Below are 26852 nucleotides of genomic sequence, written 5' to 3'. Positions count from 1 at the left end.
CCCCCCCCACCGCTGTCTCTTCCGCCGTCCTAGGCAGAGAGTCGAAGAACCGAGGGCGTGGATTCTTTAAAGTACGAATTAGAGAATTTCGGCTTGGGGTCCTTTGCGGACATTGAGGGCAGAGTGGCGAGGCGCCGCAGTACTCCAGAGGACCGCAAAGGAAACAAGGAGCGCCCTGGAACTGAGTGTGGTAACGGAACCTTAGGCGCCTGGATTGGAACTCGAGTAGGAAGGACTACAGAACGTGTCTGTTGGGACACGTGACTGGAAGTTAGGGGCATGGGCGCCGCTGGCTGCGGAAGACAGCGTGGTGAGGAGGGATTTGGGGCGTTGGAAGTGACCCGGTTGTGTGGCACCCTTTCCCTTTCCGTTTTTGGGTCTCCGGGAGGGAGAAGACTGGGGTGGGCAGGGTGGGGACGGGGGAGGCTACCAAATAGATGTAGGCTGACGCCCGGAACACGAGCCATGCTTTGGGCTTCTGGGCGCAGTTTTGAGGTCGCGCGTGGGAGGTGTCACTTATCCCGGAGGGCAGGGTCGGAGCTGAGATGAGCGGGATGAACGATCTCAGGATGGGCCTTAAATCGCAGCAATTCTGGAATAGATCTTCCGAGTCTCTTCTAATCCAATAAGTTCCCTAGTATGCGTTAAGAATTACAGGTTCTGAAATTAGATCTGGTTTATTACTGAGGCTTCGCCGCTATTTGTCCTAATGGGAGAATGACTTCACCTGTCCTGCTCATCTAAACCACTTTGTACAACGCTGGCACGCAGTGTTAAAAACAGCAACAACAACCCTGTATTCTCTGTGGTATCGGTTGCTCTCATTGTGACTGAACAGCGCTTTCAAGATGCTTGTGTTGTGACGTAACGTTGTAGTTTTGCCATTTGTGTACATCTCTTATGACCGGGAAGCTCCAGGATGGAGAGCTTTTTATCCTGTAGCATATTAACCTGCCCCATCCCATTTTTGTCAGCTTTTGTTACAGTGAATGTGTGGATGAATAAAAGAAAAACACCTGGAATATGCATTAGTGAAAGGGGCTAGAGTATAATATCATGGTCATTTAGAGGGAAAGAATTTTCCTGTACCTGTGTCTGTATGTGTGAGGTGTTGTTCCAAAGTGTGTTCGTGGAAAATGTGGATGTAGGACGTGAGCAGAGTCTCCAGTGATGAAATTTGGAAGACAACAGAAAGTGAAACACAGGTCCAGGCGACCAAGTTGAAGTAGAAGTTGCAGGGAAAGTAGTTCGGTTTGGTTTGTTTCATTTTGTTGTTTTTTGTTTGTTTGTTTGTTTAGATTTGAGAAGAACTAAGGGAAAGAATTCTCCTGCACAGATAGAGAATCATTTTTCTTATTAGAACACACTAAGTGTATGCCCAGCATTCATGAAAGCCAACAGAGAAGTGAAGCGCCTTTTTGTGGGCGGCCTTGGCCAGAACATTTCCAGGGCAGACCTACAAAATCAGTTCAGCAGATTTGGAGAAGTTTCTGATGTGGAGATCATCACACGAAAAGATGACAAAGGTAAATTTATACTCCTTCATGGGTTGTTAAAGGCAGATACGATTCATATCAATACCACAAAATAAAGGAACCCTGCAGGTGAATGTTAGCCTTGAAACTGAAAGTATTTCATTACAAGATACTGTTGTGTGTATGCCATCCCTCTGCCCTTTGCCTTGAAGGTGTTATGTAAAATGTGGAACTTGCTCAGAATTATATTTCTGGGATCAAAAAGCATTCTAAATTCCAAAACATCTGCTTTCTGAAACATGCAACTTTCAATTTTCAGAGCTAAAATTCTAATATTTCCAAGGTGTCCTGTTAAATAGAATATCACTAACATACAACAAGCAAAATGTTTGACTGACTGCTTAACATTTATTTTCTTAATTCTTTTGGAATATGTTGAAAATCGTGCTTAGAAAAATGCAATCTTTGTATCCAATGAAAAATAAAGATTTTTCTTTGAAAGAGTAAAGTTCCAAGAGTCATTTTTTAAATTTAGAAACTTAATCTTTTTTACGTTGTTTTCTGGGTAGGAGTTTAAGGTTTGGTTTTTGTTCTGTTCTTTGTTTTTGTTTTTTTTTAGGAAATCCACAGAAAGTCTTTGCGTATATCAACATCAGAGTAGCAGAAGCAGACCTGAACAAGTGTAAGATTGTTACTATGCTTTGTATTCTATTTGCCGTTTCATGTCATTGTGTAACTCGACAGCTACTTTTAAGACATCCAGAGGAGGGGCGCCTGGGTGGCTCAGTCGGTTAAGCCGCTGACTTCGGCTCAGGTCATGATCTCGCGGTCCGTGAGTTCAAGCCCCGCGTCAGGCTCTGTGCTGACAGCTCAGAGCCTGGAGCCTGTTTCAGATTCTGTGTCTCCCTCTCTCTGACCTTCCCCCGTTCATGCTCTGTCTCTCTCTGTCTCAAAAGTAAATAATAAAAAAAAAAAAAAAAAGACATCCAGAGGAATAGCCGTGGTCAAGGGAATTCTCCTATCCTACCATTCAGGATGTGTTTAGGTCCATCCCATCTGGTGTCAGCAGACATATAGCAGCACATTGCTAGTGGGTTTGCTCAGAAATGGTATTCTCAAATATTTGGGGCAAGAGACACGCTTTCATAGGAACTGCCTGTGACATATATGCCCTTGGGTATATGCCATACTCCCTTCCTCGATGTGTTCATTTTTAGGCAGCTAATTCTTGTCATTAAGCACTGTTAGGAGAGGACTTTAGATGAAATCTCTACCAGTAAGTTGAGTAAAGCTGAAGGTAAACTGTGGCCTTCAATGAAGTAGGAAGGAGAGATAATTGGTACTGCCACTGATGTAGTAACGTAAGCTCGTTACTCAAGCTCGCTTGAGTCTAAAAAGTCAAAAGACACTGAAAAGAGAACATGCTAATAAAGAAAGAGGGCCATCAGCCTTCTGTGTTATTATTTGCAAAAAAAAAAAAAATTTTTTTTTTGATTTATTCTCTTGTACAGTGAGAAATAAGTGGTGCTAAAGAACTCATCAGTTCTGCTGTGTGACCTGTGACAAGTTGTTTCAACTAGAAGCCCCGGTTTATCTGATGTATGACAAAGATTCTGCTGACCTAATAATATCACTGCAGAAATTAAACCGAGTAATACATTACTACGTACTACATGTGGTAGCACCTACCACATGGAAACTTCTGTCCGTGGTTCTTATTAAAGAAGCTGGTAGCAGGTATTGAGAAAAATCAATTACTAGGACATAGCATTTGAAACACAGTGTAGTCACTTGTGGCTAATTTATTTGCAAGTTACATAGTGATAATTTGAGAGGTGATGAGTAAAAGCTGTACAGGATTTCAGTGTCCTCTGATTCACCTTAGAAAATTATACTCCTGTTTTTTAGTTTTAGCATGGGAGATAACAATAAAATGGTAAATAAATGTCAATCATCTACCAGAGGTTCCTGGCATCACTTTGTGAAGGAGTGACAAATTTTGCTATATTTTACACATTTGCCTCATTCTGTTCTTCCAGGAACAGAAGGGAACACTGGGCAATAGGGAGCACAAGGACTCTTGGGGTGAGTGGCTCAACTGAGACCACAGCCTAGGCCTTTTCTCCCAGGCTTTGTTTTCTTTATTTCTTCTGTGTCTTTTTGTGATCGGTAAGTGTACTTTTCTTGGTACTAACTGTGAAGATGACTTGCTGCAATATATGTTTGCACTGGCGTGTGTTTGGATAACGATTCTTTACTTTATAGGTATGTCTGTTTTAAATAAAACAAAGTGGAAAGGTGGAACACTACAAATTCAGCTAGCAAAAGAAAGTTTTTTGCACAGGTAAGATTTGCTTGGCATGGATTTAAACCGTATTTTGTTATATTGTAAATGGTTTTATACGTTCACTTAATTGATTTGAAACTGTCAAGTACTATGTTATTATAGTCCTAGCGAATTTAGGCGTTACAAGTAGAGCTAAAGTCCCTTTGAACTGTGACTCCCCATGACCCCAGACCCACCGAAAAAAAGATAATGCATTTACGTATGTTTTAACTCCTATAAATATATACCTATTTTATTTTTTTGCACACAATTTTCTGTGATGATGTAGATCTTCCCCCTTCTTTGTAGTGATTGTTTAACTGTTTCAGAAAATGGCTATACCACGGGTACTGGTTATCCCCCACTCATGATGAACATTTAGACTATTTCTACCTGTCATAAGAGATGACCTTGGAGGATGGCAGCTGCACGGTGCGCGGGTTCCTTGGGTTCCTGTCAGAAGGGGAGTAGTTGTATGATAGGGTTATATACATTTAAAATTTTAATAGACACTATTAAGTGTTTATGTTGATTTTGCTTCTTAAAGCGAGTGCCATACAAAGACACAAAGAAAATAGGAAGTTCCTGTATGAGAGGCATAGGTTTAATTCTGCAAGTGATTTAAGAACAAGACAGTATAATAATCATTAGAGCATTTTAAGATTCTAAAGATATTATTCTCAGGGAGAAAAGAGTACAGTTTGGGAGCTTTCCAAATAGGAAATGTTTTAGGGATGTACAGCTGCCATAACCAAGAGAGTTGACTAGATTGTTCTAGGCCAGGGAAATGGCAGGGTCTAAAACAGGTTTCAAGCAGCATGCTGAAGGCATATTTTGAAGGACTGGTCTAGTGACAGAGGTGAGAATTTGACTTTGTTCTTCAGCTCAGGGCCTCTGTGAACAGGGTAGTGATGGAACTTGATCTAGGGGCAATTCAGTGTCTACTCTGTGCTAGAACTGGAGCCCTGGTCCTGGGCAGGGTGAGCGTGGAGTGTCTGGGCAGGCATGCCTGAGGAGCATGAATCTGACAGTCGTGGAAGGAAGAACATAAAGGAAACAGACCAGGGGCAAGAGGCTGGTGAGGACTGGTCAGTGCAGCTGCCCAGGCCTGAGTAAGGTAGGGGAGTTTGAATTGGAAGGTTGAGATGGCATTCTGTATTCTCTTCATTAAGAGCGTGGAAATAGAGCACCTGGGTGGCTCAGTCATTAAGCATCTGACTTTGGCTCAGGTCATGATCTCACAGTTCGTGAATTCGAGTCCCACATTGAGTGAGCTCGAGCCCCACTTTTCTCTCTCTCTCTCTCTCTCTCTCTCTCTCTCTCTCCGTCTCTCTCTGTCTCTCTCTCTCCAAGTGTAGAAATAATCAAGACTTGGCAGACTGGGCTCTGAAAGACACCCCTTCCTCCTGAAGAAGAGTGAAGGGGTTGAGGGTGAATAAGATGCCAATAGTGAGTAAGGCGAAAGGGAAAAGCGAGAGATCCTAAATGATTACATAAAGTCAGACAACTTTACAGTAGTAAAATAAAACACTGTCAATACATGGTTGGTTGTTTTAACGCTTATTTGTATCTTCTTTGATTCAGATTGGCCCAAGAGAGAGAAGAAGCAAAAGCAAAGAAAGAAAAATCAACGATAGGCAACACCAACTTCTTGGAGAAGATGGGTGTGGTGGATTTCCATGTGAAGGCTGTGCCAGGGACCGAAGTGCCAGGACACAAAGTGAGTGTCCACTGGCAACCCCAAGTTGCCCAGACACCAAGTCCTGAGACCATGTGACTGTGACTGTCGTGTCTAGAATGGCTGCTTTTTCCCTTGATTTGAGGCACCTAATATAGGCAGTGCTTAGGGTTTTCAGTGTGCATTTACAACTCTCGGATAAGCACAGTTCTCCCTCATTTTACAGAAAGAAATCAAAAGTGGAGGTGGGTCTCCCAAGGGACATACATAGGTGGTGAGGCGTACAGGCAGGTCCCAACTTTGCCTTCTTAATGCGTACTGTTAGCTGTTGGCATCCCACATGGTGTGTATGGGACCGATGGCTGTCCTGCTTCTCCTTCTTTCTTTCCCCAAACATTTTTTTTGAGAACTCCAGTTTCATTATCAAAAACAAAACCCAACAGTAATCATGGCCCACTGTGAGTTTGATTTTTTTTATAGTGTTTATGCAATATGGTTAATCTTTTCTGTTTGTGACATCTACAGTAAATGTATTTCTTTTTCTTTTTCTTTTAGAATTGGGTTGTGAGTAAATTTGGAAGAGTACTACCAGTCCTTCACCTAAAGAATCAACATAAACGTAAGATATCCTTTGCAAACAGCCTTTCAAAGTGATTAGTATTTACCTCAGCAACGGATACTTGCAGAAGTTCACTTCATCACATTAGGGTTTCACTGCCTCTGTCAGTAAATCTTAGATTCTTTTTTTACAATTTTTATGTTCTCAATTTCTAGGGAAGGTAAGACCTACCCACTTGCATGTTTGAAACAATAAGAGGTTTTATATTAGTGAATCACACTCAAAGAAGCACTTTTATGGATTAACTTTCATATCCTCCTCGTCTGATATGGATTCAAAGCCATTGCCAAAGGCGCTAAAGAAGGCGGGGTGGGGGGGTTGGAGGCTCGGGCCATTGTTAAAGAAGGTTTCGGAGGAAGTGAGGTATGGTTTGCATTAACAGAAAGTGGTAGGAAGACCAGTAGTTAGGAGCGGGTGGACAGGCTGGAGACTGGTGTGTGCCGACGTAGTGTGGATCCTGGATGAGTGAACGCGGATGCCTGTTCCCTTGAGGAAACGCAGTCAGGTTGTGCAAGACCTTGAATTCCTAGCATCCTGGACTTCTGGACAGAGGGTGCCACCTGTGTGTTCTTTAGCAGTAACCCGCGTGCCGGTCGGTCTGGGAAACAGAAGCCGCTCCGGGTATTTCAGAGCAGATGCGGTGCATACACTGGTTTCAAAAAGTGCCAGAGGAGCAAGCAGCTGGCAGGCAGAGTGTCCGAGGGTGATAACCGCAGTACAGCTCCCCCACCCCGGGGCTAGAGAAGTGCAGGTGTGTCCTCGTTGCTCACAGCTGCTGTGCCACTGTGGCCCCCGGACAACTGGCCACAGCCGCTTCTGCTCTCCCTGCTGCTGGCCCTAACGTCAGGGAAAGCAGACTTCCTCTCAGCCTTCCACCAGTGGCAGCAGCTGACAGCAAAGAGGAGGGTATTGAAGGACACACGGTGTGGAGCTGGAGACAGCAGACGCTGCCCAGCACACCTCACATATTTGGCGGGCGTTCAGTAGTTCCTAAATGCTGAAAGCAACTTACATTTGCCTGTTCACAGGTTTTAGTTAATCAGCATGTGCTAGCTGTCATCACAGCACTTTGACACTAGCTAGAATCTAGCTAGACTGTGTTAGCAACAAAACAGGGCTGGAAAGAATTACTATCTCTTTAAAAATTTTTTTTTATTTTGTATTTTTTTACATTTATTTGTTTTGAGAGATAGCACAAGCAGGGAAAGGGCAGAGAGAAAGGGAGACACAGAATCTGAAGCAGGCTCCAGCCTCTGAGCTGTCAGCACAGAGCCCGATGTGGGGCCTGAACTCACAAACTGTGAGATCATGACCTGAGCCGAAGTCGGACAGTCAACCGACTGAGCCACCCAGGCGCCCCTTGTTTTTGTTTTTAATAATCTTTCCCACCAACATGGGGCTTGAACTCAATACCCCGAGATCAAGAGTGGCATGCTCTACCGACTGAGCCACCCAGGTGCCCCACTAGCTTTCTGATAAAGATCTGCGGGATGCCCTGCAGAGTGAGCGGGATGTGGGATAGATGCTCCTGAGCTGAGAAGATCAGAGCTGGGATGAGCCAGTACTGAGAAGGCAGGAGTGGTCGAGAGGAGTGGAGAGTAAAGGCTTTGCAGCAGCTGGCCATGCCCCACTGGGTACCCCTCTCTACTCGGCTGTACGGTATCAGCTCAGTGGATGGGTTCCTCAGATTTACAGAAAACAGTGTGTGGCCCCTATGCCTGCTCTGTAACCTGGATGGGTTTGCCATTTCTGCTGCCTAACAGTGGTGGCACCCGGATTTAACTCTGGACGTGCTGTGGAAAGCTCAGTTCCCAGACCCTGAGGTCACTGAGTGAAGGGCTCGTTCTTTTGGACGGGAAAAAGAGGATTGGCTCTGAGTAAGTGACCCGCCTTACGATTGCACAGTACTCTGTATGCTTCACCAGATTCTTAAGTTTTCCCAAAACCTAGTGCCTCTGTTTTATTCCTTGACTTTTGGTGACATCATGAAGTATGACCCATCAAAATACTGTCACAACTTAAAGAAGATTGGGGACGATGTCACAGATGTCACCCCTGTGTCCCACCTCACTTGGGAACTGGAAGGAGGGGATGATCCCATGAGTAAGAAGCGACGAGGGGAGTTCTTTGCCGCTCACAGCCCCCCCAGAAAGAGGATCAAAGTGCAGAAGGACGAGGCATGTGCTGCGTTTCCAGCTGTAAGAGCAAGACCCAGCAGGGTTCCGGGGAGTCTGCAGCCCCTACAGCAAGAAGTGGCACAGGAAACACCCTGTGATCCTGTTACTCCTCCGTTACTGCGTGTACCTGCTTCTCATAGCCAGAAACTTAAAAATGTATTTGTTCAGGCTTCTGGCATGGGAACTACCAGGAACAGAAATCACATGTCTGATGATGATACACATTCCGAAGAAGAAATAAGACTACTGATTGCAAGAGAGGAAAGCCTGGAGAAAACTATGCGGTCGTCAATAGATGAATCTGCAAACGAGCCCTTCGAAGTTGTAAGGGGTGATTTCAAACCAGATGTTCGCAAACTGCGCTCTTTACCAGGGTTAGGTGATGCCTCTTGCCTGGCTGGTGAAGACCATGTCATAGGAAGCGATTGCAACTATGATTCAGGAGACACAGATGAGATCATTGCAACAAGGAAAAAGCCCAGTGAGGTCAGAAGCAGTACAGAATTTTCACAAATGGAAACGTCTATACACAAGAAAGCTTTGAAAAATAGAAAAAACTGTGAGCTTTCTGATCACTCTGTTGAAGCCCAAAACAGAAAAACCAACGTGGAACTAGCCATCAGTCCCGGGGCTACATCCCGCTCCAACAGCTGTGAAGATGTGGGCTCTGTGTCAGAATGCAGTGGGTCTGAGGAAGATGAGGAGTACAACACTCTGATAAGAAACTGCCGTCGTGTGAGTCTCACTTTAACTGATCTGGAACAGCTGGCTGGCGGTGACCTGCAGGCTCCAGGACATGACCCTGAGAGCGGTGACCAGGAAACCCCCGCCAAGTGTGACAAGGCCTCCAAGAGCCACAGGACTCGGGGTGGCCTCCACAGACGCCAGCAGTGTATCCATCCTGCAGAGATAGTGGCCGCCCTCCTAGAAGGAGAAGAAAACACCCACGGAAAACAGAAACCAAAGGAAAACAGCCTAAAGCCGAAATTCCAGGCTTTCAAGGGGGTACGCTGTCTCTATGGAAAGGAATCAGTAAAAAAAACCCCGAAAGACAGAGTGGCCTCTGACGATACAAATAAAGATCAGCATTCCTTGAAACGTGATCCCAGTGGCCTGTCCACAGGAAAGGGGTCCCCATGTGCTAATGACTCCCCAAGTGAACTAACTCCTCTCCAACATGCAAAGAAGGCAAGTGACCCAAACCAAATGCAGCCTGAAAAGAGACAATCCACTTTTGAGAGCAAGGATCGCAAGATGGTGTCCCCAAGCAATTCGGAGAGGGGAAGTAGAAGTCCTACTTCTAGTCTGTTGCCGTTAAAAGATGAGAAATCTTTAAGTCTTGGTATAAAGACCCCCAGGATGGGCTTTGATAAAGACGGTTATCACGGGACCAGAAAGACAAGAGAGGGCTCTGGAAGGAGCAGCCACATGGCCCCTGGGAAAGCACTGGAGGGCTCTTCCAGGAGAGCCGCTCAGGGCAGCAGCACGGACTCCCCACTTCCTGTAACCGCTTGGTCAGGCTTGCCCGCTAAGGGTAAGCCTACTGACGATAACGAGAAACGTTTGGCAGCCTTGGAGGAAAGGCGGAAGGCAAAAGAAGTGCGGAAGCAGCTGGTTCATAACGCCCTGGCAGATTTGGTGAGTGCGTGCCCAGTCTGGACACCACGAGGCTACCCTTCCTTCCTGTGAAGATCCTCGTGCCCCTCAGAGCCTCTGTCCCAGCACCGACCTGTTCCATGTTGTGTCCCTTGTGTTAGAAGATTTGGTCACCTTGTTTTTAGCATAGACCAGAGAAATTGAGATTAAACTATTTACTGAAAACATTCTTAATTTGTTTTAATCTAAAGTTTTCCTCCTGATTTCTTTTCTTTTAAAAGCTTTAACTACTATAGGTCAGTGATGTGTCCTAACGTGTCTGACTTCACGTGTAAGTCACTTGCCAGTGGTTTATGTCTCACTAAAATTCACTCTAATGAGACTATGCATTTTTTGCACAACTGTGTGCGTCTGCGAAGTCCCAGCCTTCACAGTAAGTGCTAGACTTAGGGAATGAGGGTCTTGGTCCCTGCCTCTGGTGGTCGTTGTCTCATCCCGTTTCAGTGCCCCAGGACCCAGAGAGAAGAGTGCCCGTGCACCCTCAGTACAAGGAGGTGCAGCACGTCAGCCAGGGGGAAGGGTGGGGGCTCTCTCAGCCTGAATGGACTCTGAGGTAGAAGGATCAGTGAGAACTGGTTGGGCAGAAGTAGGAGGGTGGGAAGGGAGAGGGAAGGGGTTCCGTGGGAGGGGAGCAGTTTGTACAAAAGTGAGCGTTGGCAGCCACTATAGCCGAATGGACAGAGGACAAGGGTGCTCGAGAGAAGCAGGGCAAGTTGTGAAAGGCTGTGGAGGTTGGACTTTATTCTGTGGCTGGAAAGGAAGAGAGTGAAGATTAGTTGTGTATATATCAGAACAGGAATCAGCAAACCATGGCTCGCAGGCCATCCATCCCGTTTTGGTACAGTCTCCAAGCTGAGAATGGTTTTCACATTTAAAAGGGTTCAAAAAAGGGGCGCCTGGGTGGCTCAGTCGGTTGAGCATCCGACTTCAGCTCAGGTCATGATCTCACTGTCCGTGAGTTTGAGCCCCACATCAGACTCTGTGCTGACAGCTCACATCCTGGAGCCTGCTTCCGATTCTGTGTCTCCCTCTCTCTCTGCCCCTCCCCTACTCATGCTCTCTCTCTCTCTGTCAAAAATAAATAAACATTAAAAAAAAATTTTTTTTAAGTTCAAAAAGGAAGAATACAGGACCAAGATCATATGTGGTCTGCAAAGCCTGAAATATTTACTCTCTGGTTCTTTAGAGAAAATATTTGCCGGCCTCTATCTGGGTAAGATTGTTCAGGCTATGACAAACAAGTGAAATGGGACAAATCTGGAACTGGAGAATCTTTGGGAGGTCATGAGCCAGAACCAGGGCAGTGACAGTGGGAATAGATTTAAAAGATACCAAGAAGGTCCACTGGACCAACTGGACACAGGAAGAAGTTTTAAGTTTGCCTGTTGGGAAACAAGTGGGATGAGAAGGGGCCTTGTCCGGGGAAGGAAAGAGGGCTATCTGCCAGTATAAAGCTCTGGTTGACTTCTCTAGGATGGTCATCCAGAGGACAAGCCAACACACATCATCTTTGGTTCTGACAGCGACGCAGAGGAGACACCAACTCGGGAGCAAAGCCACCCAGGAGAGGAGCCAGTAAAAGTAAGTATCTCAGGAAGTCCACATGGGCATTCACCACTCTCGCAGATCCGCTTCTGCCTACTGCAGACCAAGACCTCCCCACAGCTGCCAGGTTCAGTGTAAAATCCTCCAGAGCCACAGTAGCCCCGGGGCTCCCCAGGCTACCACACACACAGACACCAGGGACCGTACAGATTTTCCCCCACAGGAACCTGCCTTCCACATTGTCTGCCAGGTAACATCAGTCCTAGTGACACCCTGTAGAGTGTGTCCTGTATGACATCCACACCCCCATGCCCAATCCAGACTGCACTGGGAGCCTCGACATTAGTGACCCAAGCAAGAGGCCAAGTCAATGTCACGGAGTCAGGACTTTGCATTCTGACTGTCCAGCCTTTCCTGGGAGAGGCATCTGGGTTACTGGTTCTTAGTATGGGCTTAAGATTACGTAAAGAAGGAATTGCAGGGGCGCCTGGGTGGCTCAGTCAGTTAGGCATCCGACTTCAGCTCAGGTCATGATCTCACGGTCAGTGAGTTTGAGCCCCGCGTTGGGCTCTGGGCTGATGGCTCGGAGCCTGGAGCCTGCTTCGGATTCTGTGTCTCCCTCTCTCTCTGCCCTTCCCCCGCTCATGATCTGTCTCCCTCTGTCTCAAAAATAAACATTTAAAAAAAAATTTTTTTTTTTTAAAGAAGGAATTGCAGATTGTCTCTGTTGTTAATAAACTGTCTACATCTGTTCCAGGAGTCTGTGAGTAGAGCATCTGGGAAGCTGTTTGACAGTGAGGATGAGGAATCCGACTCCGAAGATGACGGCCACAGGTTCAGAATTAAACCTCAGTTTGAGGGCAGAGCTGGGCGGAAGGTTAGTAAAGGCTGAAAATACACCTGTAACACGTCCATGTTTTTGACACAGTTGTTAAATCTGCGTAAGTGCAGGCTGACCCAGATCTGCTCCCCGGTGTTCGGTGTTCATTTTGATGGGTTCGTGGGTGGTGAGATTATGCAAACACTAACGTGAATTTGAGGGTGAGGGGAGGGAGGGGAAGCACTGTCTTGGATCATGGCTATCGATTATCTGTGTGTCTGTGTAGCTCATGGACTTACAGTCTCACTTCGGCACCGATGACAGATTCCGCATGGACTCACGATTTCTGGAAAGTGACAGTGAGGAGGAACGGGAAGGTAAACACCTACTGTCCGAACCGTCCTGTGTCAGAGCTGGGGCTCCCTGGGGAGTCGTCTGGTCTGGCCCCTTTGCTCGCCATGTGGGGAGCCTGCACCCCAAGACTTACGGGTGTGAGGCCCATGACCCACTGTTGCTTACTCAGTACTCCTTGAACTTGCTGGTATATATTAAGCTGCCAGAAAGGACAGGAAAGACCCCATCTTCCTCTGCCCTGTCCCTGGCACAGGGGAGAAGGATGGGCCCTACCTGACAGTAGTTTGGTAGGTCCTGGCAAGGTTGGGGAAGATGGTTAAGTCCCACGTGGCTTTCTAGAAACAAAAGCATTGGTCTTCCGCCCAGCGTGCATGCTGGGTGCAGGTCCTTCAGAAGCAGTACCCCACCAAGTGCCAGTCTGCTTGCATTCGTCCCAGTGTGGGCACATTGGCAGCAGTGACGATCTCTGACTTCCTTCTCAGCAGTGGCTCCAGACTTTCTCTACAAGACCTTCTGTGCTTAAGTTTCCATGTTATCCTTCGAGAAAACCCTCCCCTCCCACCTGGCCTGGAGGAGGGTCACTTCAAGTGAGGCCCCTACTTCCCTCTCGGGTCTCTGTACCTCTCCGTCCTCACAGCGCATTTCTGTCCTTCCTGAGTTAATCTTGGGCCTCACCATTCATACTTGCTGTCCCTCCTTCTTAGGGGTGTGCTCCTGCTGACAGGGCCATTCCTTCCACCTTACCAGCTTCCGAGTCGCCACACCCACCTTTTTCATTCTAAATTGCATCTGAATCAGAAGCGGTTGGCTTTTTATCGTAGACTCTAACAAAGTTCTCTTTTGGTCAGCAGAAGAGTGGACGCAGGATTAAAGCGAGAGATGGCTAATGTCGGGGAAAAGACAAGAGCCCTGAGTAAGGGTCCTTGCCCCATTTTTATTAGGATCAGAAGGCTTACAAACATGGCGATGGACGTGCACAAAGGGACAATGAATCTGTGAACATTAACTTGGTGGCCATGAGAGAAAGTGGTCTTGAAGATATTCGTGGATAGGGGTTTGGGTTAATACAAACCAAATCCTGGTGCCGGGCAGTCAGGTTGAAGGTTGTTTACAGCAGACCTGAGGCAGCACCTCTGTTTATCTTAGCTAGCCTAGGGGATGAGATAGATAGGGGGAATAACTTCAGGGTTGACAAGACACTTTTTCTTTTGTTAACCATCTCCACTCCGGGCTGCTTTGCCTGCATCGCAGTGGTCCAAAGTCCAATTCACCAATGTACCTAACCTGGCCCTATTCTCCTGTGAAAACAGCTTTCTGCTATAGTACTAAATTTGGGGTGCTTTCACCCTGAATATCTAATCTCGTTGTTCCAATGTGTTGGGCACCTTTGCGCCTTTTCTATTTCAGGTCTTTGCCTCTCTCTCTCTATTTTGGGGGGCTCAGCACCCCCTCCCTATTTTGGGGTGCCTTTGCACCTCCCTATTCCTGGCACCTTTGTGCCTCCCTATTCTCAGGGTGTTTGCACCCCCTTATTCTTGGGGTGCCAATCTGATTTACCCATACTCGGGTGTGAGCATTTTATGACTTTGTATTTCTTTATGCCTTGTCAACCCATTGTTGTAAGCCCAGGGGATTCCTAAGCTTATCCCCCACAGCTTTTTATTGAAAATGCACTCTTTGCTTTGACCCTCTCTTCTTTGAGGTGATTGTCCTGTGCAAGAAACGATTCTGGAAACCAGGGTTTGGAGAGCAGGTTCTGCAGGGTCCACATCAGCATGCCCGTCAGAGCCGCTTGAGCACTTCCCTGAGGAAGCGGGAGCAGGCAGAGCAAATTGGCCTGCATTTAGCGCTGCATGTGGAGGTCGCTTTCGGAACCTCTGCCTCTTGGGTCTGTGTCCACACGACACTCTTCTGACTTGTGGACCCTCCCAGCAGTGAGCAACCCTACTCAGTGCAGTGGTGTTTCCTCGGCTTCGGCCTCGCCGGCCTGCCCATGGTGTCTGTCCCTGTCGACGACCCGCCTTGAGATGTCCTCTCTTTGCTCCCTTTGTACCAAAATTCCCTTGTTTTCTCCCAATTCTTGTTCCTGGTTCCCGAGGTTCTGTAGGTAGGTCCCTGTGGCTTTAGCCTTCTCTTGTACGTGGGCATTTCCCAAATGTGGGTCATCTTTGCTCCTGACTGTTCTTTTCTCAGTGCCATCTTTCACTACCTTCTGTTTTTAGATTTACGTGTAATTTAAATAACATTTTTAGAATGTTAAAAAAAAAGTTTAATTACTTTAGTTTTGTAATTAATATCTTGCTCTTACATTTTCAATATTTACCTTAAAATTTTTGAGTTGCCGCTGAAAACCATTAAATGCAATTATGTTTTCATAATTACAAACAAGAATGGGACTTTTCATTTGTTGGTCATGAGACTTCTGGATTCCCTGTGGCACTGAGGGGCGTGGGGACAGGAAGGCTAGGAAGATGGGGTTTGGCCCTTCTTTCGCCTGTCTGAATGTGCTTTGCCCGTGTTTAGGTACTTGTAAATGTTTGATGGTTGAGACTGCTCAGGTAATGTTTGCCAAGAGATTGTTAATTACCCTTTTACCTTAGAGGAAAACGACAGCAGAACTGCCGAGGAAGAAGAGCTTGCTGCCGAGAAGCTCAAAACTCTGGACGTTGTGCAGAGTGTTTTGCAAACCACCCTCAGCGATTCTACACACAAAGGATCAGTAGCTGCTAAGAAATTTAAGTATGGTTTATGTTCCATCCCATTCCATCCTATTTTCCTTTGACATAAATGCCTTATTGAACTCTGTATAAAAGTAGACCATTGTAAATGTTCTGGGGAGTGTGGTTGGCAGTATGTATCAGTCCCTTAAAAATATACTTCTCTTTGATCCAGGTTCACCCCAGGAAACTAATCTTAAATTTTTTCTCTGTTTATGTACTTAGATGTCATAACAGCATTGCTTCCATTAGTGAAGCAGCTGGACAGTGATTTAAATATTAACTGTAGGGGCACTTGCATGGCTCAGTTAAGTGTCCAACTTTTTTTTTTTTTTACGTTTATTTATTTTTGAGAAAATGTGGGAGGGGCTGAGAGACAGAGAAAATCCCAAGCAGGCTCCACACTGACAGGACGGAGTCTGATGCGGGGCTCGAACTCAAACCAAGAGACTGTGACGTGAGCTGAAGTCAGACACTCAACTCACTGAGCCACCCAGGTGCCCCAAGTATCCAACTCTTGATCTCACCTCATGTATTGATCTCAGGATCGTGAGTTCAAGCCTCGTGTTGGGCTCTGTGCTAGGGGTGAAGCCTGCTTTAAAAAATAAATATTGGGGCGCCTGGGTGGCTCAGTCAGTTGAGTGTCCGGCTTCGGCTTAGGTCATGGTCTCACGGCTCATGGGTTTGAATCCCGTGTCAGGCTCTGGTGCTGACAGCTCAGGGCCTGGAGCCTGCTTCAGATTCTGTGTCTCCCTCTCTCTCTGCCCCTAACCCACTCACATTCTGTCTCTGTCTCTCTCAAAAATAAATAAACATTTATAAATAAATAAATAAAATAAATAAATACTGTGAAACTTTATAAATGTAGCAGTTTATACTACAGAAAATTTTAAACACATAATTTGGAAAGACTGGTGTTCCTTATACACCAGCTTCTACAATCACTACCATGTGACCAGTTTTCTTTTCTTTTTTCTGTTTTAATTTTTTTTTAATATTTTTATTTATTTTTGAGACAAAGGGAAAGCATGAGCTGGGGAGGGACAGAGACAGAGGGAGACAGGAACTGAAATGGGCTCCATGCTGACAGCAGAGAGCCTGATGCAGGGCTCAAACTCATGAGCTGCGAGATCATGAGCTGAGCTGAAGTTGGATGCCTAGCTGACTGAGCCAACCAGGTGCCCCTTGTTTTGTTTTGTTTTGTTTTAATGTAAACTCTACACCCAAAGTGGGGCTTGAACTCAGGACCCTAAGATCAAGAGTCACATGCTCTACTGACTGAGCCAGCTGGGCATCCCCAGGTTTCCTTTCTATACCTTTACTCACCTCCCCAACCTTTCCCCCCCTAAAATATTTTATGCAAATCCAGTTTTATCCATATTTTAGTAAGTGTAAAATAGTTTTTAATGTTAAAAAAAGATCCAGGGAAACTCAAAACTGGGTAATTTAAAATATGACTGTCTCTAACAAGATTCTGACACTCTTCTTTGGCTGTGTGGTTTTGTCTTGCTCAAAAATTGGAATAGCTCCAATGTCGACTTACGATTTACTATTAAGTTTTTGCATTATGTTCTGATTTCTCTCTCCCAATTTATTCCTGTCTGTCGTTTACATAGGGATGTCATACGTTATGATCCAACAAGGCATGACCATGCCACTTATGAAAGGAAGACTGATGATAAGCCAAAAGAAAGGTAAGTCAGCTACTTCTCTCTGGAGGAGGATCATAGAAATTAATCTCATTTCAGACAATAGTAGTAGATAGTAGCCAATATCTATCCATTGGTCCACATTGCATTTAATTTAAGACCAGGGAGGGAAAAGTTAGAGTAGAATTATTGATGTGGCGGAGAAAGTCTTACCTTTTAACAAAGAAGTCTCATGCAAGTAAATGGCATGTGCTCCTGGGCTGCTCTGGTGCCTCCTACTTGTATTAGTTTCTTGTGGCTGTTGTAACAAATTACCACAAACTTAACTGCCTTAAAACCACAAAAGTTACTGGGAGTCTGAAGTCAAGGTTATTGGAAGAACTACGTTCTCTTGCGTTCAGGGGAAACATCTGTTCCCACCTCTCTCCTGGCCTCAGGTGCCTGCCAGCAGCCCATGGTGGTCCTCGCCTGGCTGTGTTCCTCCATCACTGGAGTCTCTATATCTGTCTTCATGTGGCCTCCTCTTCTCTGCGTCTTTCATCTCTGTGTCTGTTATCAGCACACTTGTGATTACATTTAGGGCCTGTCTGGATAATCCTGGAAAATCTCTTCTTTGCAAGGTACTTAAAAACTCTGCAAAACCCCTTTTTCCAAATCAGGTAATGTTCACAGGTTTTAGAAAGTAGGGCCTGGACATCTCTTTTTGAGGGCAGCGATTCAGTCCACTCACTCCTTCAGTGTGGTAGGAACTTGTGTTTCCCATCCATGCCCTATCAGTTTGACAAATACGGCACATGTGTGGAGCAACCACCAAGTCTGCCTCGTTTAATTCCTTCATTTTCCGGCTGTGAAAATCACTAAAGGCATGTGGTATTCTGAATTAGATCCTGGAAGAAAAAAGATATCTGTGGAGAAACTGGGGAAACGAGAATAAGGTTTGAGTTTAGTTAATAGCGATGACCCTATGTTAATCTATTAGTTTTGACCATTGTACCAGAGTTACGGAAGATGCTACCATGTGGGGAAACTAAGTGAAGGCTATTTGGGAATGATGTACTGTCTTTGTAACCTTTCTGTAAATCTAAAATTTTTCCAAGATTAAAGGTTTCTTTTAAAAAGAATCAGATCAGACCAAAGTAGAAGTAATACAAACATTTCCTGCAACGTAGAATTTTTGTATGTTATTCCAAATAACCCACATTGAACGTGGCATTTGAGTAGGGTATATTTTGTATATTTATTTTTATATGTAGGATGTATTATCTATTGCTGCATTAAAAATTATCTGAAACTTAGCACCTTAAAACCACAAAGACTTAGTACCTCAAAGTTTCTGTGAGCAGCCTCTGTAGGTGGTTCTGGCCAGGGTCTTTCAAGAGGTTGTGGTCAGAATGTTGCCCTGGGCTTCAGTCTCCGCAGGCTCGACTGAGACTGGTTGGCCTGCCTCCAAGATGGCTCCTTCTCATGGCTGTGGGCCAGTCCCTCACCTTGTTGGCCTCTCCATTAGGCCGCTTAAGTGCCCTCATAACAGGGCAGCTGTCTTCCCTCAGAGCCAGTGACCCAAAAGAGAAGGAGGAGGCACGGTGTGTTTTATGACCTAGCCTTGAGCCACACACTGACAATCGGCCCTGTTTGGTTTTCTTGAAACAAGTCTCTAAGTCCAACCCATAGTTTGATTGGGGGGATGGGGGTGGCTTGTAAACACCACCTCTCAAAGGGAGAAGTGACGAGGAATTTGTGAACACATTTAAAACCACCGTTATGCACCTCCTGGCACAGATTGTTTATATTCCTGCCACATGGAAAATATGCTCACCCCCTCCCTGGCTTCCCCAGGACCCTCACTTCTACAATATCCATTCAGAATCTGGGATGCTGTCATCCAAATCCCGTCTAGGGGCAAATGAGGCTGAATGTTGTAATTCCTAGAGTACGACACCTTGAGTGCAGGTCTTGTAATTAGAGACGGGAGAGAACTGTGAACCAGAGAGACTGGTTACTGCCCGTTCTCGAACACAGTGGTGGGACAGGTACAGGATGGCCACCGTGAGCTCTGCTGTCCAGAGAGGATACAGGAGGCACAGGGGGCACCAGTCCGGAAGAGCTTTGACAAACATTTTGACAAAAAAGCTTTGGACAAACATTGGGAGTTCTTAGATTAGAACTGTGGGCCTGGTAATAATTCTCCACGGTCTTGATTCCGCCTTTTGGATCATCCTTCCTTTTTCATGAACGGTCGCATGGGATTGTGGCTAAGTAATTTTCTCAGCCTTCTTTTTCCTAGTAGAAATGTGGGAATCCAAAAGCCTTTTCCTTGTAGAATATCATGGTACCTATCAATCCAGGCTAGTGTTTCTCTTAACCTATTTCTCTTAAAATATTTGTGTGAATCTCCTGTGAATCTCCTATGGGTTCACTCCCATTAGACAGGAGCCACACCCACAGATCATTTGGAGACCAGCTTATTTTCCTGTGGACTTCTGCTGAGACACCACCTTTAAATTCCTCAGGAGCCTCGTTTGAACAGTTGAAGTTTCTGGGCTATGGCTACGGTCTTAACAAAGGATTTTGTTTTATATTTAGACTGGGGTCTACACATTTCTCTGTTAAAAGATCAGATAGTAAATATATTAGGCTTTGCAGGCCACAAGGTCTCTGTTGCAGTACTCCAGTCTGCCTTTGTAATAGGAAAGCAGTCACAGGCAATATGTGAGTGAGGGAGGCTGGGTTCCAATAAAATTACCAGTAAGACACTAACATTTGCATTTCATGTAATCTTCCATGTCACAAAGTCATTTTCTCTTTATTTTTTCCAACCATTTCAGACTGTAAAAGATTGCATTGTAGCTTGCATCCCACACATAAATAGGCAACAACCCGGCTTTGGTCCTTGGGCTCTGGTTTGCTAACGCCTGCTTCAGACTATGTTTTCTGAGTCTTAGATTTGCTCTTTGCTTAGAAGCCAATTCTTAAATTTCATGTCACTCGTGTTCTAGAAATTAGGAGTCTTCAAGACCATGAGGTCCTAGCTTCTTATAAGAAATATCTTCCTTCAATGAAACTATCTGCTCGCGTTGTACTGCAAGCAGCAAGAAGAAACCAGCAAATACCCTCAGACCTTCCCGGACACCTTCCTAGCTAGCTTCTTGTTCATAGGCATGTCCCAGGGCCCACTTTAACAGAGATGATGCAGTGCTGCTGAACTTCCTGCCATGGCATAGCAAGGATCCCTTTCCCCCAGGTTTCCAGTAGCGTTTACCTCAATTTCCCACAGCCCTACCTGCAGCCTCCTCAGTGGCTATGTAGTTTCTACTGGCAGTTTCTGCGAGGCTCTTCAGGCTCTTGCCTACACCCTCATTGCTGCCTCCTGACCTGCCCATTACCTGGACTGTGCAGCCCTCCTCTGGTTTAGATTTGTTAGAGCAGCACTTCACACCTCGGTACCAAAATCTGCATCAATCGTGAATCTCTGTGTAAAAAACTTCCCCAAGACTGAATAGCTTGACCTTAAAAATTTATTAGGTCCCAATTTCTGTGAGTCAGGAATTTGGGAATGGTTTACTGGGTAGTTAAGGGGCTCTCAGAAAGCTGCATTCTCCGAGGGCTCAAGACTGCCTGCAAGATGGCTCACCCAGTCTGTTGGCAGGAGGCCTCCATTCTTGCCACTTGTTTGGCTGTTTGAGTGCCCTCAGGGCATGGCAGCTGGCTTCCCCCAGAGATGGTGGTGTGGGTGGGGAGAGAGCAAGGAGAACCTTGTGACCCTCATCTCCATAATCACACACCGTCACATCAGCCTTACTCCACTCCTCAAGAGGTCATTAAGTCCAGCCCACACTCAAGGGATGGGAAATTAACTCCCACATCATAAAAATGGATCAAAGGATCTTTAGACCACTTTTAAAACTGCCATATGGGATGAGCACTGGGTGTTGTATGGAAGCCAATCTGACAATAAATTATATTACTAAAAATAAAAATGCCATAAGATGGTTCAGTGATAATCATGTGGAACTGTCTGAAGTACACCGTTTCTCAGAGTTCAGTCTCATAGAAGGCATATCTGTCCTTAAATCCTGGCCAGGTTGGTTTTCTAAATGAAGTATTAAAAGTATCTCTCGGGGCGCCTGGTGGCTCAGTCGGTTAAGCGTCCGACTTCGGCTCAGGTCATGATCTCACGGTCCGTGAGTTCGCGCCCCGCGTCGGGCTCTGTGCTGACAGCTCAGAGCCTGGAGCCTGCTTCAGATTCTGTGTCTCCCTCTCTGACCGTCCCCCGTTCATGCTCTGTCTCTCTCTGTCTCAAAAATAAATAAACATTAAAAAAAAAATTAAAAAAAAAAAGTATCTCTCTGTGACAGTCTCCCTCAAGAAGGCATTCATTTAGGACATCTTGTTCACTTAGTATTTTAGAATAGGTAATACAGTTAGAATTTTGGCCCAATACTACTCATGATATATGGAGTGGACTCTAATAGGAAGAATGATTTTAGTCTTGTAATAGTTAAAAACCCAGTATTGGAAATAATCATGGAACTTTTTATCCCAACTTCAAAGACAAAAATAAATGCAGAGCAGGTTTAAAATGACATCAACATTCCATATCAAAACAGAGTAGACTTAGCACATTTATAATTCATTTCTAAAACCAATGTTGTAAAAGCCACAGAATTTTACTTTTTAAATGTTTATTTTTATTTTGAGAGAGAGAGACAATACGAGCAGGGGAGGAGCAGAGAGAGAATCCCAAGCTGGCTCTGCACTGTCTGCATGGAGCCCGACGTGGGGCTCCATCACACGAACCGTGAGATCATGACCTGAGCCGAAATCGAGTCAGAAGCTCCACCGACTTAGCCACCCAGGCGCCCCAAAATTCACAGAACTTTAGAACTTGTAAAGATCTGAAAAGTTATCTGGTTTAGCATGTTCATTTTGCAGGTGAGGAAACTGAGGCCTTTTGTGGTTAAGTGATTTTCTTAAAACTAATATCTTAGGTGTGATTTATGGAATGTAACTCAGGATAGGAGGGAGATATGATTCTTGTGTAATGTTTGGAGCTGTTTGACATGGTTTTCTGTATTAAAAGCTTATTGGTCAAGATTCTGCTTTTATGAGTAGAGTTTCATATGTGGATCCTCTGGGTTGTTGAAAGAATGGGTTGGTTTTCGAAGGTGTTCTAATTTCTGGCAGCTGATGGTCTCTTTGTGACATGCGTGTCTGTATGTGTCCCTGCAGTAAAGCAAAACGGAGGAAGAAAAGGGAGGAGGCTGAGAAGCTGCCTGAGGTGTCTAAAGAGATGTATTATAACATTGCTGCGGACTTAAAAGAAATATTTCAAACTACAAAAGTTACCAGTGAAACAGCAGACGACACGCCCTCTACTGAGAATCGTGAGGGCGAGAAGGTCGAAGTCCATGAGCCCGCGCCTCTGACAGCTGGGGCCTGGCAGCCTGGCGGGTTCACATTCTCCTTTTTTGATTCAGATGCTAAAGATGTAAAGGAAGGTACTTTCTAAATTGTCTTAACTTTTTTACTTCAGGCGGCTCGAACGTAATAGATTGAGTCTACATTAAATGTAATAATGTAACATTAGTTGAAAAGAGAATTATTCTCTCCCACCTCAATGAACAATAGCAGATTCAGTATTATATGGCCAAAACCACGTGCCTGGAGCTGTGTTCACACAGCAAGAAGTGTTTTTGCACTTAAAGGAGCAGACGTCTAGCTGCCACTTGAAGGGGAGCATGTACTGTGCAGCATTCCTTCTCCTGGATGGAAATAATCATAAGAAATATAGGGAGTCATTTATTTAAGTAGCTTCTGTCTTACATGCAGTTGGAAAAACCAGGACCTGTAGCAAGCCGGTGCCATCTGGTAGGGAAAGGTGGAAATAGGCGACCTCGGCTTTATACAGATGCACTGTCATCGACTTGCTGGTTGCTTCCCACTTAATCCTGGGAAATGTGCCAGAGCCTGGAGAAAAACAAACTCCAGCACGCACAGTTCTGCGTTCCGTTTCAGGAGGTTCATGTCTGGAGGCCAGCGTGACCCAGAAGTTAACAGCAGCTGTTAGTTAGGCTGCTCTCCCTTAGTGTTTAAGATGGAAGTGGAGCTGTTGCGGAAGCTCACCGAGAAGCCGGCTGTGCCCACGTAAGAGAGTGCCGCACACCCACCTTCGGTGTGATACCATGCTTAAAGTAGCATCCGTGCGTGCAGCAGATAAGTACTTAGTGTCATTTCTCTGGTCCTCTGACAGGAGGGCAGTGATCCAGCTTTTCAAAATGTGTTCTTAAGTAAGATACAATACATCATGTGCTCTGCTTACATTATTCTCTTGCATGTGATGTCCCTCTGAGTAGCAAGGTCAGTCCTAAACTGCTGAGCAGACCTGGTGTGATGTGGATATTGACTGTAACTCTTCTGAAAGCCAGGCGTGAGAAAATTCACTTTGACATGAGTGCTGAGACGCCTCGGGTGTGATTTCCGTGCTCCAGGAATCAGGGGCACTGTCCACATCTTATAGCAGTGGCTTGTTCAGCGGTTCCAGAAAGACCATTTGGAAACTGAAAACGTAAAGACAGATGTTTCCTTTCCTCACTGATGAGTAAACGGGGAAACGTGGTTTCACTGCAACATGTTCTATTTTGGGCTTCTCTTGCTAGCACTTTTGTTCTTTTATGTTACACATTTATAAACCTTTAGTTTTTATATCTTTTTATAGTATTACTATATTTCTTGTCAGATCACCTTGGTAATGCCAAAAAAACATGACACTTTGTCTCCATTAATATTGAAAATCCAAAAAGATTCTACTGATTTTAAATTAATGATTAAGCTACTGGACCCTTAGAGCTATGTGTGTATGGTCAAAGTGGTCACATGAGTGTGATCAGGTACAGTCCTGTCCCCTTTCATTGCCATGATGATACAGATGCCTATAGAGTTGAGACAGTGAGAACTGGGAAGGTTGTCTGGCAGGGAGCCCCTCGTTTCCAAGACAGCAGTTCTGAAGAGGAGGAGGTTACAGAAGAAACAGACGACGGGAAGCCCAGCCCCAGGTAAGCAGTCTCTTTCTGTGCAGGTCTGTTTCATAATTTGTAGAACCTGAGTTAGACATGCTGATAGAACTATCCAAATTTATCTTCACAAGACAATTTTCTTTTCAGCTTCTTTAGAGTTCTCTAGCCTTTCTGTAACAGGGATCACGTCTCTTCCTTAAAACTGGATAGCACCCTGTGAGGGGTATGAAGTCCTGGGTCTGGCAGGAGGACCCTGGAATGTCCCATGGGAAACACTGGCAGATGGGGTAGCAACACTGGGGTGAGACGGTCAGCCACCACCATGGGACATAAGTCTTCATTACCAAAGCTTCAGGTAGAAGAGAGGATGCTGAATACAGGGTGGAGTCACTTTAAATCAGGGCAAAATGAGCAAAACATAAAGCAGATATATTTAAGGAATAGTTCATTTATATTTTCAGAACATTTCATCTGAAATGTTGAAATTAACTAACCAGTGTCTGTCTCTCTCCCCTCCCTCTCTTGTTTCAGAGAAGTACCAGTACCTGAGAAAGAGACTACAAGATTTTTCTTTTTTTCTAAGAATGATGAAAGACTTCATAGTGAGTCCATTTCTGGATTAAATGATATAGAACAGGAAATGGTACAGCTCTCACACTGTGCACTCCAATACAGAAACACGCATCCAAGAAAGTATTTGGCAAAAATTTTGATCCTTTGCAATGTCATGTGGTTCAGCTGTCTCTGTTTTTGGACTCACACAGGTAGACTGGTTAAGCTCTGGAAGATGAGAGCTCCCACTCCCCACCTCCCTCCCTCATTCACCATCATCATCAACAAGGGCTTCTTTGTTGTGGGGACTTGCTTAGATGCTAGATGGGCAAAACTCCTGTTTTTCATACCCTGAACGTTCATGTGAAAACTGAGGCTCTTGGTGAACTCATTTTTTTTTCAACCACCTAAGTTTATCTTTTTAAATATAATTTATTGTCAAATTGGCTTACATACAACAACCAGTGCTCATTCCAACAGGTAACCTCCTCAATGCCCATCACCCATTTTCCATCCCCCCGCCCATTCACCCTGTTTGTTCTTTGTGTTTAAGTCTTTTGTGGTTTGCCTCCCTCCCTCTGTTTGTGACTATTTTTTCCCCTTCCCCTCCCCCATGTTCTTCTGTTAAGTCTCTCTAGATCCACATATGAGTGAAAACATTGGATATCTGTCCTTTTCTGGCTTATTTCACTCAGCATAATACCCTCCACTTCCATCCACACTGCTGCAAATGGCATGATTTCATTCTTTCTCATTGCCAAGGAGTATTCCATTGTGGTGAACTCATTTCTTAAAGCCTAGCACAAACAGAAAGCAAGATACATAATAGTAAATGATACACAAACGGTAAAAATTCTAGCGGCTCTATATTTTCATTTTGTAAAAACAAAATATTTTTTAAAATCGCATAAATTGTAGGGGCGCCTGGTGGCTCAGTTGGTTAAGCGTCGGACTCTTGGTCACGGCTCAGGAAGTGATTTCGCGGTCATGGGATCAAGCCCAGTGTCAGGCTCTGCACTGAGAGCATGGAGCCTGTTTGGGATTCTTTCTCTCAAAATAAATAAACATTTTCTAAAAATAAATAAAATGAAACTAGCATAAATTGGGGAAAAAACGGTGTTAACTAGAATTGAAGACCTTGATAATGCCAGCACTAGCATATCATCCATTTTAAAGGCATTAATCTTCTGCCTTGTCTTCTGATTTTCCCTTATGAGGTTCTCATTTATTCTGGAGAGGAGTGGGAAGTAATATCAGCAGGAATTCTTGGGAGGCCAGAACAAACACCTTGCGTATGGTGAGTAACAGTATCCCCATATTGTCTCCTCAGATGGATGCACTGTTATGTCTGTGTGTTAGTATTTGTCTGGTGTAAGAAATCGGTAGTAAGGAATAACATGTAAGACACAAATGGTGACACCTGAGGCCATGATTTAACCTCTCAAGAGTCACCATGGAGGAAGGGACTCTGTTTAGGTCATGCCATATCTGGTGCAGGTGAGGAACCTAAGAGCAGCCGCCTGTGTGGGCAAGTTCCCGCCATGCTTGTTAAGTAACAGTAAGTCCTGAGTTTGGGGAACACTAAAATATGGTTTCCATATTTAAAAAGTTTGAATATTCCTTGTTCATTCCAAGTGAGCACTCCCATAATGCTTTCCATAATCCTGACACTGAATAACCTAAATTTTACTTTATAGTTACTCAATACTTGAAAATGATTCACATTTATTTTTAACAAAGGCTTGATTTACGTTTTTCTAGGACTGTCGGAAGAAACATAAAGATGCCAAAAGGAGAGTGAAACCAAAATAATATTAAATGTCAGCATTGGTTTTGATACTGAATATGAGCAAGGCTTACCTATGGAAATCGGGTGATGCAGAAAATAATTTTAAGTGAGAAAGAATTCAGATTGAAGGGATTCAAAATCTGCCTGATTGATATCACTCTGTTTGCTATCTTTTTCTGTGGATTTGCTTGTATCTCTTTGTAAGTAATTCTGCAAAAAATTAACATGAACTTTTTTTTTTAAACAAAGCACAAGACAACCCCTCAAAATACTTTTTATATATAATCTCTGTGCTATCTTCAGTAACTAATGTGTATCTTCTAATTTAGAGTTTACATAAAGTCTTTTTAAATGTATGGGTAAGAGCACTTGTGTTTTCCAAGTTAGGCTTTGTGTGAATTATAGGCTACATGAAATATGTATTTTTGATTGTATATTGTCATTTTTTTAAAAGATGAATACAAATCAGCCTGAGTTCTGTA

General features: G+C 44.7%; 1 protein-coding gene and 1 long non-coding RNA gene across 5 annotated transcripts; one reads left to right on the top strand and one right to left on the bottom strand.

Moving 5' to 3' along the window:
- The first annotated feature begins 22 nt into the window (after nucleotides 1-22).
- NOL8 (nucleolar protein 8) lies at nucleotides 23-26852 on the top strand. 4 transcript variants are annotated; one of them, XM_053907686.1, is made up of 17 exons: nucleotides 24-310; nucleotides 1299-1526; nucleotides 2095-2157; nucleotides 3741-3819; nucleotides 5386-5521; nucleotides 6035-6105; nucleotides 8083-9913; nucleotides 11405-11512; nucleotides 12234-12353; nucleotides 12583-12673; nucleotides 15251-15389; nucleotides 16984-17061; nucleotides 22246-22514; nucleotides 23942-24068; nucleotides 24561-24631; nucleotides 25799-25878; nucleotides 26343-26852. In XM_053907686.1, the coding sequence occupies exons 2-17, from the start codon at nucleotides 1388-1390 to the stop codon at nucleotides 26391-26393; spliced, it is 3453 nt and encodes a 1150-aa protein (XP_053763661.1). In that variant the 5' UTR covers nucleotides 24-310; nucleotides 1299-1387; the 3' UTR covers nucleotides 26394-26852. The 4 variants fall into 4 exon arrangements, with proteins under 4 accessions (XP_053763663.1, XP_053763661.1, XP_053763664.1 ...); XM_053907687.1 differs by lacking the exon at nucleotides 24-310 and adding an exon at nucleotides 534-637; XM_053907688.1 differs by lacking the exon at nucleotides 2095-2157 and having other exon boundaries at nucleotides 23-310.
- Nucleotides 21682-24831, bottom strand: LOC109257881 (uncharacterized). The gene is made up of 2 exons (XR_002076128.2): nucleotides 24569-24831; nucleotides 21682-24079 (listed from the first exon to the last, which is right to left on the bottom strand). It is a non-coding gene; the product is annotated as an uncharacterized LOC109257881 (long non-coding RNA).

This window comes from Panthera pardus, unplaced genomic scaffold (assembly GCF_024362965.1).
Source record: "Panthera pardus isolate Hobbes unplaced genomic scaffold, ASM2436296v1 HiC_scaffold_20, whole genome shotgun sequence".
Lineage (NCBI taxonomy): Eukaryota > Metazoa > Chordata > Mammalia > Carnivora > Felidae > Panthera > Panthera pardus.
This window is presented reverse-complemented; position numbering and strand designations above follow the sequence as displayed.

Coding starts and splice junctions, on each gene's coding strand:
- NOL8 (XM_053907686.1), top strand. CDS start 1,388: ATGAAAGCCAACAGAGAAGTGAAGCGCCTTTTTGTGGGCGGCCTTGGC. Junction 9,914..11,404: donor ATAACGCCCTGGCAGATTTG/GTGAGTGCGTGC, acceptor TGACTTCTCTAG/GATGGTCATCCAGAGGACAA. Junction 25,879..26,342: donor GAACAAACACCTTGCGTATG/GTGAGTAACAGT, acceptor ACGTTTTTCTAG/GACTGTCGGAAGAAACATAA.